This window comes from Balaenoptera acutorostrata, chromosome 7 (assembly GCF_949987535.1).
Source record: "Balaenoptera acutorostrata chromosome 7, mBalAcu1.1, whole genome shotgun sequence".
NCBI lineage: Eukaryota > Metazoa > Chordata > Mammalia > Artiodactyla > Balaenopteridae > Balaenoptera > Balaenoptera acutorostrata.
In genome coordinates this window covers 48,051,423-48,066,143 of record NC_080070.1, presented here as the reverse complement: position 1 = coordinate 48,066,143, position 14,721 = coordinate 48,051,423, and the positions used below count along the sequence as shown (strand labels likewise).

General features: G+C 37.0%; 2 protein-coding genes across 2 annotated transcripts in view; one reads left to right on the top strand and one right to left on the bottom strand.

Annotated features, from left to right (window-relative positions):
- Positions 1 to 14,721, top strand: part of PLEKHA8 (pleckstrin homology domain containing A8) — a 94,425-nt gene that overhangs the window by 8,292 nt on the left and 71,412 nt on the right. The gene's annotated exons all lie outside the window — the stretch shown is intronic.
- On the bottom strand, positions 3,138 to 14,392 carry FKBP14 (FKBP prolyl isomerase 14). The gene is made up of 4 exons (XM_007193512.2): positions 14,002 to 14,392; positions 10,762 to 10,913; positions 7,815 to 7,942; positions 3,138 to 5,447 (listed from the first exon to the last, which is right to left on the bottom strand). Exons 1-4 carry the CDS (start codon positions 14,196 to 14,198, stop codon positions 5,289 to 5,291), a joined length of 636 nt encoding a protein of 211 aa, XP_007193574.1. The 5' UTR covers positions 14,199 to 14,392; the 3' UTR covers positions 3,138 to 5,288.

The window sequence follows — 14,721 nt, the reverse complement described above, 5'->3', positions numbered from 1 at the left end:
ATGAATGAGAAAATGCTATAAGAAATTGGAACTAAGCCCCAACGGATCTCCCTACCCTTACTTCATTCTTTATAATAATGAAAACTATCCCTCAATACCTCAATTTACATTGTGCATGGAACTGTTTTTACTGTAACTGTTTACCGAAGAGGAAATTATCTTTATCCTACTGCCGCCTGGAATTCTAAATTAATAAAACGACTTGTAAATTCCCAGAAATCCCCAAGTGGGATATAATTTACCTGTTATTAGGGGCCAAGGGGACAGCATTCATTTTACTCTGGATTTTTAAAATAAGACCTCAGCTAACATCTCATGTCATTTGCTTTTAGATCATAAAATAAAATGGATGGTAGTCTAGCTCACAGGCACTTAGATTGGCTTTGTAAATTATTGGCTGACTCATACTCACTAAAGGCATCCATTTTATGCCAGAGGCTTTATTAGCAGTCCAGGGACACAAAGAACTGGTAAACAAAGGAATCCACAGACACCATGCTGCATGTTGCAGATCTCCGGGAAACTTCCAACAGTTTTTATCATTTCCCTAAAAATAATCTATGCATATCAAAAGGAGCCACTTAACCCCTTGGCAACCCTCAAGCTAAAGGGGTAAAAAAAAAAAGATTATTGTTGGTTTTACATGGAGAACTACTAGGAAATTTTACCTAAATTATAAGTGAAACACAGAAAATTGAGCAAAGTAGAGGATGACAGACCCCAAATTGACAAAAAGGAAGTTTGACTTCTTCCACAGTAAAGAAGTTTCCAGAGAGAGGAAATCATGTACTAGAGAGAGCATTTCAATGGCTATGTTTGGTACAAAACTATACACACACACACACACACACACACACACACACACACACATATATACACACACATACTATATACATACACATACTTTATACATACAGTTTATCGTTTATATACAGTATATAGTTTGCACTATATATATATATACACATATACACATCTATATATTTTTAAGAGAATAGTTTTATTTTTTCTAAATCTCAACTGTATATTCTTCTAAAGGGGTGGGTTGTAGATAATTCTGAAAAAATAATATAGAAGAATAATTTGGGGAAAGTCTGGAGCTCTTTTCTCGTTTCTCATAGAGAATATGTTCACAAAATAGATTTACTGACCATCTAACTTTCTGCTGTAAGAATTCATAGTCATAAAAAATTTCTAACCCTGGGGAAAATGGTTTCTACACACAACTTATCCTTTAACTGTATGTTCATTTTTAGGCACAATTAGTTGTCCCAATGCCCAATGTTTTCCAGAATGCAAAAAAGAATATTCGTAGAAGAGAAAAACATAGGAGACTGTATATTCAAGGGCAGAGAATTAGTGAAGTTAATTGTCTCTCAAATTAAGGTTTTAGACCACCTGCATCGGTATCATCTATCAAGTGGGTTAAAATGCAGATTCATGAGCCCAATCCACAAATTAATCAGAATTTCTGGGGAAAGGGTTAGGAATCTGCAGTTTTAACACATATCCCACATGATTGTAGTGTACACGAAATTTGAATCACTACTACATTTCTGTAGCCTTTAGGAACCAAAGCATGCCTCTCACTGTATTTGAAGAAGACTGAGCTATGAATCCAATGTTTGTTAAGGTCTCTTTCTCCTATTAGTCTGGAGCAAGGAGAGGGAGGTTGCAGAGGCAAAGCTGAAAGCAGAGGCAAAATAATATTTTAAAGAGAGAAAAGAATTTACCTTCACATAAAGACTCCAAACCCATATGTAAGAATGTATGAGTTTCATTGTACTAAAAGGGAATGTGCAAATCCTACTAAAAAGACTGCTATAGATACTAAGAAACAGAAGTACTATAATTTTAATGTTTTCAAATGGGCATATTAATTTATATTCATGATTGACATTTTAGATTTCATTTCAAACTAAAGTGGGTAAGAAACAAAACCAAAACAAAACAAAACTCTTACGTCCAAGTGTTTTGCATCTCTGGAAAATAAGTCCCTTGTTATTTTTTCCCAGAGTTATTATTATAATGACAATTTGCTTTTGTTTTTTAATTGAAGTATAGATTTAGAATATTGTGTTAGTTTCAGGTGTACAGCTAAGTGATTTAGTTATACACATATATATTTTCTTATTCTTTATTTTTCATTATAGGGTTATTACAAGATAGTGAGTATAGTTCCCTGTGCTATACAGTAATTCCTTGTTTATCTGTTTTATATGTAGTGGTGTGTATCTGTTAATCCCATACTCCTAATTTATCCCTCCCTGCCTTCCCCTCTGGTAACTACAACTTTGTTTTCTGTCTGTGAGGCTGTTTCTGTTTTGTATGTAGATTCATTCTTATTATTTTTTAGATTCCACATATAAATGATACCATATAATATTTGTCTTTCTCTGTCTCAGTATGATAATCTCTAGGTTCATCCAGACAATTTGCTTTTTTAACAAGAGGTGAGAAGGTGTTATTTTTTCCCATAACATTTCACCACGTTCCTTCTTCTCTTGTAGTTTCCAAACAACACTGGGAAATCACCCATATCCTCAATTCAGTGGAGAGACAGCATACTGATATCTAAATAGCATTACAGGTATAAGCAATATCGTATATCAAATAAGATAAGAGGTACAAATTCATTTCCACAAGGAAAGATTCAAATGGCTAGTCACCCATCTGAATCAGAAATCATTGTTTCCTGTTATTTTTATGGCAACCCAGAATTTCACTTAATTACATAAGGTATTTTATAGCACTAATTTACTCAGTAGGCATTAATCGTCATAATGTCCACCTGTGACACATCATAAACTCCTAAACCAAAACAATAATGATAATTACCACCAAAACAAAGCAAAACACCACATACACTTCTCCACTACCAAAAAATTCACCATTAACTATTGCCCTCAATGTTCAAGGTTTGATGCTTATTTAAAAACAATTTAAACCACACCACAGCTTTCCTTACAAATATATCTAAACAGAGTGAATAACCAGAGACACATTCAAAATGTCACCATACCCCTCTCCTCTCATTACCTGTCCATTTTCCTCACTTAATTTCAACATAAAACCTAGAGTAACAGTTAAGAAAATCAATAAAGCTGCTGAGGAAACTGGGACTTGAAGAATTTTTCACAAAACCAATTATTTCCCAAATAAACTTTATTTTGAAAAGAATACCACAACAGAGTTGTATAAATTTAAATATGACACATCTTAGCAGTATTACTGAGTCAAATTATATACAAGTGAAGTCACAGTTCATGTCTGATTATTCTTACGAATGAAAAGGTGCCAAGATGCAGCTAAACTAAAAAGGCAGGTAACATAAAAACAACCATAACCTATTTATATATTGTCATTTCATACTGGTGTCTACCTATTTAGGTGGGAATTGATCCAAATTCACACAAGATAAAGAAATATGCTACCTGAATAACCAAAATTCTTTTTACTTTACTTGCTCTACCACAGATAGCATTATCAGTAATGTTTATACAAAGTAGCACCCTATGACAAGCTACTTTCTTTCCCCCAATAATACAGACCAAAGCTTTCTGTATTGTGGCTTATAACACCTTCAGGTTGAGGAAAACAGCAGTGACAACTTAAGACTTTTCTAAATATAGGTGATTTCATCAGACAAAGGTGTTATATATGTTCTTCTCAAGAACTTTACGTCTTAGTGGCGAAAATGTCAATATACAATTGGTGAAAGTAGTCTATACATGATGTAGTAATTGTTCATAAGTATTAAAAAAAAAACCAAAAAACCTAGAGGTAAACAGGAATGAAAGGACTAAGACACACACCTGGACCCTCTCACCCCTAGGTTTTTGAGGCAATTCAGTGTTCACCCCAAGATTATTCAATGAAACCAGAGCCATTTCTGGATCATGGGAATTCAAAAGCGCCATAAACAGCCAGTTAACTATCTTCAAAGGATAAGGACCCAAAGACAAAAAACAGAGTTGACTGCTAGGAGAGCAAACTGAAGAGAGAATTAGGCCCAATGAATTCAAAGAAAAATTTTACTTTTTCAATAGTAGAGGGCAGTAGAAACATACTTAACTTGGGGACTGAAATCTGGTTCTATAAGTTAGTTGTTGACCTTGGGCACAAGTCTCTCTTAATGACAATTCCCTCATCTATAAAATAGGTACATTAAGATCTACCCTCTTTTTTCCATAGGCTTCAGACTAATGAGAATCAGACAATGATGCACTTGAGATCACTTTGTAAACTTATAAAGGATTCTTCTTAGCAAATGGAGATTTGGGCACTTTTTTAAAGTGTTCAGGAAAAATTCCAATTTAAGATAAAATTATAAAATCATCAACTTTTTGATCCAGGATAGACCTGTATTCAATAGTAGCTGCTGTGGGTCTGCCTCATTTTTTTGATGAGGCAGAAACAGGAAAATTTTTATTGTATTACTAATTTCTCTTATAAGACAATGTTACTGTAGTATAATACATTAGTTATAGACTTTATTAATTAAAGAACCAGGAAGGGTGATCTTCCAGCCTTAAAAAGTAAACACTGACTCAATACAACTCTTTACCTCCTCTACAATACTTTGACACATTTTATTATGAAGAAATAAACACATAAATAATTTGTTCTATTAATCACAATAGGTCATTCATCACTAGGAACCCAACCTTACGTAGCTTAAATCCCAGGCAGAATATTTCAATGTAAACATATTTATAAATTATTAACTTTCCTCATTTCAGCTTTGCACATCTCCTCAGTAAAGCAGTAACTCTTAAACGTAGAGCTCAACAACCATTTTCCCTTTTTCCTCAAGCAGAGACTCAAAGGCAGTTACAGACACACTGTTTCATTACAACATGAAAATAATAAGCCTTGGGCTATTGCAAAAGGCTTTTCAAATATCAGCATCTAACTTGGAGAAAATAGAGGGAAGAAGAAACAGAGGGTGCTGATTTGTGCTATAACCTGGTCTTATGTTGGGCATGCACCCAGTGGCAATATTTTAAAATCACAAGTAAGCAAGTAAAACATAAGGCTTCATATGTAAAAGTGGAAAATGGTCCAGAAGTCTCTATTCAAAGACAAATCAATTTTTTCTTCCTAATAACCTACCAGAAAGAAATGGGTACTTAGAAGCCCTAAGGGGTTCTTCTAATAATATTCAGAAAAATATATAAAAATAAAAACCAAAGCATGAACAGAACATAGTTAACAAGTAAGACTTTCTTTCAAGATGGTTACCCTCTCTTTTAAGGATGGATGCTATATAAAATGGGCAGACGTGTCTATAATTCATCATGTTTATATGTAAATTCTCTGGCAGATATAAATCCATCTTTGTCTTCATCTTCTTTATCAAAAATATCCTCCACCAAAACATCATGATGACTTTCATTCACCACTGCACCATGCTTTTCAAACTCCTTCTTTAAATACACTTTAACCTACAAAATAATGGGTCACATTAATAATTATAATTCTTAGGACACCCACATCGAGCCAATCAATATCACAGACTGGACGGGCAGTGCATTTAGTTATATATAACAACTACTAAACAACTACCTTATGATATATTTCTAATGATAGTAAAAGAATTATAAGGAATTTTTCCCCTTAAAAGCTGTTGCTATAGTGCTACAGTAGAGACACAAAATATTGCTCAGAGGCAAATATATGGCTTATATCATGGGAAAAACACACAGTGAAAGCATATTATGTGTTAATCCGAGTCTAAATAAAGCCAAGCATTTGAAAGACTGCTATCTTTCAATCCACCGAATTATCCAGATCTTGTTTCTAAGAAGGGTCAGAATTCCAGATATTTCTCTTAAAATCAGATTAAATGATGGCCTTTTTCAATTTTAAGTAGGCGTCTGGGAATAGTACCTGCTGTGGACTGGCTGTAATCACGCCACATGACCTTCCGATCTCAGAAATTAAAGCAAAATCCAGCCTGATGAGTATTTAGACTAAAAGTTTCCATTTTTATACAGATATTTAAATATATAAACAAAATATTGCCCCCAATTACCTACTAGATTCACCATAATGCAATTCAACCTATATTTTCATTTTGAATCATATCCCTATTATTCCTGTTAGATCAGCACTTTCAAATCTTCTCTCTTCCCCCTACCACCAACATGCAAACATATAGTGTATATTTATTTTTAAGATTAAGGGGATTTAATGCAGTTGTTAAAAAGGGGTGGGGGGCAGTAATAATGAAACTCTATGGACTAATGTAGAACATGTCTCCAGGGTATATTGTGTGAATAAAGTGAGATGTCAAACAGTATGTATAGTATGCTACTTCTTGTGTAAGCAAGGGGGAAATAAGAATATATATTCATGCTTGCTAGTATTTGCATAAAGAAACACTGGAAGGGTTTGTTAGAAACTAGTAAAACTGGATATGAAGGGGGAGGTCACATGGTAGAAGAGGATGTGGGTGGGAAAATGACTTCTTAATAAATCTTTTTATACTGAATTGATTTTTTTGAACCATGTGAATGTTTTTTCTTCAAGATTTTTTTAATGAAAGGGAATTCAAATTTATCTTGGATAGAAAAAAGTCCATGACTGATAACACTCTGAGGTGTTATGAATTTAGTAGCTGTGGATCATGACCCTGCGGTTTATAACAACATGTCTTAAGACTTAATCATTGGGACTTCCCTGGTGGCGCACTGGATAAGAATCCGCCTGCCAACGCAGGGGACACGGGTTCGATCCCCGGTCTGGGAAGATCCCACATGCTGCGGAGCAACTAAGCCCCATACGCCACCACTACTGAGTGTGTGCTCTAGAGCTCACGAGCCACAACTACTGAAGCCCACGTGCCTAGAGCCCATGCTCCACAACAAGAGAAGCCACTGCAGTGAGAAGCCCGCGCACCACAACGAAGAGTAGCCCCCCTCGCTGCAACTAGAGAAAGCCCGCGTGCAGCAACAAAGACCCAACACAGCCAAAAATAAATAAATAAATTTATATATAAAAAAAAAGACAATCATTTCCTAGCCATTAGAATGAAATTGATGAAAGCATAAAAAGGGACTTGATTTCTGACCAGCCAAGCCAGAATGGAGAATACGGGTAGACAAAAAACATAGGGCTAGATATCTACCTCCACTTCTTTCCCCACAGAAGCCAGACTAAGACAGGTATGTGTAGCAATGGCTGCAAACACCTAAATAAATTATAAAGAGAAGTCTTCTTCCTTTCTCCTTACTCAGCACCAGGACCCTGTGCGGGCTAGGAAAGGTCTCCTACTGTGGAAAATCCAGACTGGGGTCTCCTAACCTGAGCAAAACTGAGCATGTGATCTGCTTGCTGATGCTAACTGCTAGAAAATCACTATGCAACTCATTTAACAACCAGTCTAAAGTTTTAAACAGAAACTGTCCACGTGAGATATTTTGCAGGACATCTACATTTCTTATATCGTAGCTCCAAAACGGGAATTGTCTTGGCAAAACAGATCTTCAAAAACTCAGGGCGAGAGCAAGATACACTGAACCCTAAGCATTAAGGAGAAAAAAAGCAAAAAATGAAAAGTCTCAATATATTTCTCTCCAAAACAATGATTTCCTATGAAAAAAAGTCAATTTTCAAAGCATCAGTGTTTAAGAAAACTTATAAATAACATTTCACACAAATAAAAATATATTTTATTTTAAAATATATTTCTTAAAAAGTAAACTAAAAGAAAGGGAGGGAGGGAGGGAGGAAGGGAGGAAAAAAGGAAGTGGGGGAGAGAGAAGGGAAGAGAGAAAGGAAGAAAGGAAGAAAGAAAAAGGAAAGATCACCTCATCTTTAGAGAGTTTCCAGTCATCATTAAGATCCATTTCTTGGAATGATTCATGGGATCTTGGTCCATTTCGAATCTCTAGGAGATCGATGTTGAATATCAGTGTACTCTCTGGGGGAATTTTACCTGACATGAAGAGAGAGAGGGGTTAAGTTTTATTAAATAGATCCCAAAGTTTTGATGGTAGAAAATTTGTGGTACTGAACAAAATACTGTTTTAATTGAATTAAATAAAGAGCCTTTCTAAGATTGTCCCATATATAGAAATTACTTATAGTTTATTCAAACAAAATAAAGAAGGAACAATCCAAACTATTAGATCAAAAACAATGTGTTTTTGGCTTTGCAATTAAAAATTGTTTTACACACACACACAGATATGCCTCATGGTCTGAGTATTAAATTTCAAATATAATTAAGAGGTTACATATTATATGTCAAGAATGACTTAATGTAAGGCTTTAGATAATTCAGAGTTAAATATAGTACAAATGATTTACTAACTTTTGGGTCAAAAAGTCCTGGCCTAGAAATACATATAGTACTGCCATTTCCACCACTGGGAGGCAGTATATAACTGAATGAGCTCTGGTTTCACACTGGGATTGAGGCTCACACCTGCCCCTCTTTAAAGCCTCAGTTTTCTCATCTGGAAGCAAATTTAACACATGTTGAGGAAGTTCCATGGGAGGGGAGACATTAAAGCAAATTTCTGAGAAGGGAGATAAAAATCTTTTAAAGTGAAAAGAGCTTGGTTAAAGCCCCAGGGACCTTAAAAAAAACCAAACCAAAACCAAAACAAACAAAAAACTTCTGGGACACATGGACAATTTTTTTTCAACATGTTTCTTTATAACTATATTTAACATACAGGTCCGGGTAAACATTACAAATATTTCTCAGTGCCCCACCCCCTCATCCCATTAAAGAGCATCTGTAAGCACCAAAAGAACAAAACTTACACTGTGTGCCGAAGCTTACCATTCCAGATCTAGACAGAGAAGGGCATGCACTAGAGGTCATCGATAAAACTGGTATCTTTCCAAAAGGAGGCATGCAAACATGGTACTAAAAAACTACAAAATTAGTGTTTTAATACGTATTAGCAGAATTAGTTTCATGGTATTCTGTTTGAAGGAAATGACTCAAATTCAGATCTCTACTTGTTATAAAATAAAATCAAGTCAAATAGCGTATGGAGAAAGAGAAATGGACTAATACTATATACATAAATATTAAAGGTGAGACAAAGATACAGGAAAGTGAAAGAAATGTTTAAACATCAGAGAAACATTTTCTAGATACTTGACTTCTCTAAAAGGATCATTATTAAAATAAGAATTGAATTTTGTTAGTAAATCCTATTCTATGCATAAGATTTACATAGCAAGATCCATTTAGAATATGTGATACTTCACATATGACACCTATTTTCTTCTCAGTACACTGGGGCTAGGAAATCATAATCCCCACCTTGTAAATGGTTAAGCTTGGACTTCAGGATGCTGTGAAGTCTGTATTTCTACTACCTCAGAGTGGTTTTCTGTCTAGTTCTGATGACTTCTTAAAATTTTTTTTCTTCCTCATTATATAATATGTGCCCATTGTAGAGAATGTGGAAGAGACAGAACCAGAAATAAAAATAACTCCCAGAACCACTGTCCATTATTAACATTCTTATTTATTTCCTTGTGATTCACTTTGTATGTGTATATATTTTTTCCTAATACTTACTATCATAATATATATATCTTCATTTTCTACCTTTATAAATATAACATTATACATATTTTAGATGTAATTTTTAAAATCTTTAAAATGCCATTTTAAAATAACTGGGCCATATTTTATTTATATACACCCTTTTCATTATACACTTAAGTTGGTTCCAATCTTTTTGCTATTAGAAATAACAAGTGATGGACATCCCTGTTTATGAACCTTTCTCCCAATACCAGACTATTCCCTTAGGTAAGATTCTAATAAAAGAATTACAGGATACATGCATGTAAACATCTTCAGGCTTCTTGTAAATAGCCCTTTGGAAAACTGCATGGGTTCCCACCTAAACAACAGGTGTTATTGGCTGCCCTAGAACCTCTAGCACAAAGGCTCCCTGGACCAACTAGCCCACTTGCTTCTGCTTTATTAAACTCATTTCATGTCACTCCATTATTTATTTAAATAAATTATCAAAAACTTTATAAAACAACTTTAAAACAAAGACGAAAATTAACTCCCATAAGAGCTCTGTCGTGGGAGACTTCATTTGTGAGTCACACACAGCCCACATCTAAAACTGCATTTATTGCCTTAATAATCTATATTTCAAATGTTTGAGTCATCAAAACAATTATGTTGAGTAGTCTTTCTTTTTGCATTGTGAAAACAAATTGTAAGTTTCAACTGGGGAGGATAAAAAAGTCTTAGAGATGGATAGTGGTGACACTGGCACAACAATGTTAATGTACTTAATGCCACTGAACTGTACACTTAAAAATGGTTAAAATGGTAAACATCATGTTATGGAAATAATACCACCATTAAAAAAAAAACCACCAGGGACTTCCCTGGCGGTTTAGTGGTTAAGACTCTGTGCTTCCACTGCAGAGGGCATGGGTTCGATCCCTGGTTGGGGAACTAAGATCCCACATGTCAGGTGGTGCGGCCAAAAACAAACAAACAAACAAAACCCGCCATATTGGTGAGCAATATTAATAATAGAGTTGAGATTACATAACGTTTTTCCTTATTGGCTCAGTTGACCATTTACATATTATGGCCTTAATTGGCCATTTCAAATGCTAATCAAGACAATTATATTTTCCTAAGATATACAAGTCCTCTATTTACTTCTAGAAAAAAATACATAGTAGTTACTAACTTCTATCCCTAATCCAGAGAAGAATTCTAATGCTGTAGTAAAAATGTAGGATTGTTATTACCTTTTCCTTCTTTTCCATAGCCCAAGGCAGGAGGAATGATGAGCTTTCTCTTCTCTCCTACACACATTCCCTTCAAGCCCTGGTCCCAACCTTTGAGAGCCTCCAGGATGCCCAGGGTAAACCAAACAGGCTGACCATTGTTATGTTTGTAACTACAGTAGAAAGAAAACACATTAGAACTCCTTAGTAACTATCATTATTTTTTTATTGCTGTGGTATAACATTTCCACCCATGATTGATTAATTTTATTAGTTTGGAAATTAATGAAAATAGCACACATGCACATATCAAACTTTATAGTAATTCATTTCACTTCCTACCTTTCTTGATGCAAATTTCACATAGCTGAATTTGCTAGAGCTGGCAGAGGGAATAATAATAAAAACAACTCTTAGCATTTACTGTTTATAGGTATTATCCTAAATGCTTTGCTTCTTTTAAGTTTAACAATGATAATATAAGTACCATTATTACCCCATTGTACAGAGGAGTGTGCCAGTATCTGACCCAACTCCAAAGTGCAAAGTCTTAATCACAAAGTGATGCTGTCCCAGGAAGACCACTAGGATGCAGAAAAGGGATAAAATAATGGAAAATGGATGAGTTTGGGAAGGAGAATGAGAAGCTAAGAATTTACTGCGAGCGCTCACGGGTCCATGCCCACTTGCACAGTGGAGTCAGGAGCTCAGTGTCTTATATCCTGCCTACAACCTTTCCTGATGTATAGCCTGCTGATGGCTCTGATAGGTGCAAGAGGCTGCTCTTCAACCCTGAATCCCCACTTAGACCCTGGCCGAGTTCTCTCCCAGGAGTTTATTGTGGGGCTATGCAAGGAAGTCTGGAGGAGTGGCCCCTCAAGGACTGGGGAAGAAGGAAATGGTCAAGATATCCTGACTCATGAGTTGGAGAGAGGCCAGCCTAAGAAAACCAACCTGCTGAGCTACTGGAGGGGCTTGTGGGCTGAGTAGTATCTAAGCCCCAGTTAGCTCCCTCTTAGTGCAATAAGGAAAGTGTCCTATTCAAGGATATCTTGTAGTTGAGAAACGAAGTCACTCTACTAGGCTTCACAGGTACCATGGTTACTAAATCTAGGTAAAGGCCATCACTTCTTTTCCTTAATTTCCCCCACGATCAAAGTAGCAAAATGGCAACCATAGAAAATAGGGGAAGGCTAGAAAAGAATAAAGAAAGAAGAAAGAATCTACCACCCAGCACTGCCTACAGTTTTGGAACATTTCTTGTCATGGTAAAGGACTTAGGCTATTTACCACATAGGCTACGGGTCTCGAAATAATGAACATGCTTTATAAACTGATCATTTGATGGTACTTCTTTATAATACTGAGAGTTAGCAGGTTTTGGCCATTTACATGGAGGCTGCATGACAATATTCCCCTCTTCAGGTACTAGAACTTTAGTAGCAAAGTGCTAAATAATGTCAAGCGGTTACCACCAGGGTCCACACAGGCTTTTGGTTCTGAGACCTGAAAGAAAGCAGGCTGGGTCTAAAAAAGATCAGACTAAAAATAAAAAATGTAATTGGAAGTTTCAAATGCAAATCCTAATATTGTTTACTGTCCACTGTGGCACCGGCCTTGTTGATAAAAAAGATAGGGCTGTTGAGAATTCTATGGCATGCCCTCATCTTGGAACTTTTTGCAAAGGCTAACAGAGTTCAGAGAAGAGTGCCACTGACTTCAGAACCTCATGAGAGACCAGATCGGAATGCCCAGTAAAGGCAGTTTATCAGAAAACGAGGTCTAGGAAAGGCCACGAAGCTTCACTGCTTTAGTTCACGCCATTCCCCCTACCTGGGATGTCCTCCCATCCTCATTCTCCACCGAGAAACCTCCACCCATCTTTCAAGGCCCATCTCAATTATGATCTCTGGGAAGTCGTTCCCTTTCCCCATCTCTCAGAGCATGATTATGTCCAGAGTTCATTATGCTTTGTGAGCACTTTGAACATTCTGTACTTTATTTATTTATTTATTTATTTATTTATTTTGGCTGTGTTGGGTCTTCGTTTCTGTGCGAGGGCTTTCTCTAGTTGTGGCAAGTGGGGGCCACTCTTCATCACGGTGCACGGGCCTCTCACTGTCGCGGCCTCTCTTGCTGCGGAGCACAGGCTCCAGACGCGCAGGCTCAGTAGTTGTGGCTCACGGGCCTAGTTGCTCCGCGGCATGTGGGATCTTCCCAGACCAGGGCTCGAACCCGTGTGCCCTGCACTGGCAGGCAGATTCTCAACCACTGCGCCACCAGGGAAGCCCGAACATTCTGTACTTTACATCATGAGTTGTCTTCCTCCCCCCCGTAGACAGTGTTCTTCTAGAGGAGAAGAACCCACTCTTAGTCATCTTTGCATCCCCAGGGCCTGACTCATTAAGGATTTGATTGATGAATAGATGAATGAATGGATGAGGATGGAGAGAAGCCAGATTTTAAAAATCTCCCTAGTATCAAACAAAGGGCCTAACATAAAGAAATGTTCAGTAAATACTTTTGGAATGGAATTGGAGAATCAATGCCTAATTGGAAATCATTACACTTGTAAAAGTTTTCCATGTTGCAATTTCTTTCTTTATAAAACAGAAATAGTGATAGTGTAACCACCTGAAAATCCTTCACTGTAGGTATTGAATTAATCTTCCATAACCACACCCACACCCATCAATGAAGTCTTTGAATTTCTAGAAAGAAACAAATAATGAAACAAATCGTGGTCCTGTGCCTTGACCAAAGTGTCATCTATCAGAACAAAAGTTAGGTCAATGGACTAGCATTAACATAACCTACAACAAGCAAATAAATGATTGTATATTCTGCTCATGAAGTTGCTATGAAAAGTTTAAGTAAATTTCACCTACACCAAAATAAAAATGGAATTGAGTTATTTTCCCTCAGGGACAAAGTTTGAGAAATGAGAATTCCTTTAAGGCTTTTCTACTTATTGCCTAATTATACACCTAGATATTTCTACAGCACTTCAGAAATTCTAGTTCTAATTTTTATAATTAAAAAAATTACTGCTTTATCCTGACCACATGTTTCCAATAAGACCTTCAAAGGCCTTGTTATATAAGATTGACTTTAAACAATTTCATTTCCCCAAACTAAGAAATTAGATATTTCAGTTTTTTTCAATAGAGATAAAGCTGGTACACGCCACTGTTCCTGCCCAAGAGCTGGCATACGTGGGCGGGTTCTTTACTATTTTACCTGCAGGGTATAATTACTCACGTGGAGTGAAATAAGGAGCCGTCCTTTTCTAAGTAGCCTTCATAGTGGACCAACATCAAATCCCCTCCTTTGGTCTTGCGATGGCAGATGAACGGCTTCTGGAGCACTTCAATCTTCACTTCTGGTTCAGGGATCAGAGCCCCACTCAGAGAAGTGACTAAAAGCGTCAGGACCGCGTTCCACAAGAAAAGCCTCATGTTGCCAGGGCGGGAAACAAGTTGCTACAAAAACACAAAAAGGGCCCCCCGACCTCATAGAGTTAAGGATGTAGTTGAAGACTTAAAGACAACAGCCTCTGGCAAGTTCATGACTCCCCCTTCCTAGCAGACGTGGCACATTCACCGCCGACAACTTTCCCACGCACTGCGAACTCACCTCTAAAGAGTTAAACCCAAACCCGGCCCTTGACTGGCTCTTACAACACGGCCCCCTGGAAAGCGCGAGCTCCCGTTGGCTTGCGGTGCTGTCCCTCAGGAGCCTCTCAAGCCAATGACTCTACAACAGTGTAATTTACCACCCGGCCGAGCAGGGCGGTAAGCCCAGAGGCGAACCACCCGTTGAGGTCCTGGAGCCCGGAGGATTACAGAATTCCACAACCTCGGACTTTGAGAGAGGGGTGGAACGCGGAGCTAACCGGAAACTTCGACAGATTCACAGCTGTAAAGAACCCGGCCAGGGTGTGAAGTCCAGGTCTCAGGAAAGACTCGTTTACCCTCACCG

Coding starts and splice junctions, on each gene's coding strand:
- FKBP14 (XM_007193512.2), bottom strand. CDS start 14,198: ATGAGGCTTTTCTTGTGGAACGCGGTCCTGACGCTTTTAGTCACTTCT. Junction 10,914..14,001: donor GGCTCCTTATTTCACTCCAC/GTGAGTAATTAT, acceptor TTTCTACTGTAG/TTACAAACATAACAATGGTC. Junction 5,448..7,814: donor GGAAACTCTCTAAAGATGAG/GTGATCTTTCCT, acceptor ATTATTTTGTAG/GTTAAAGTGTATTTAAAGAA.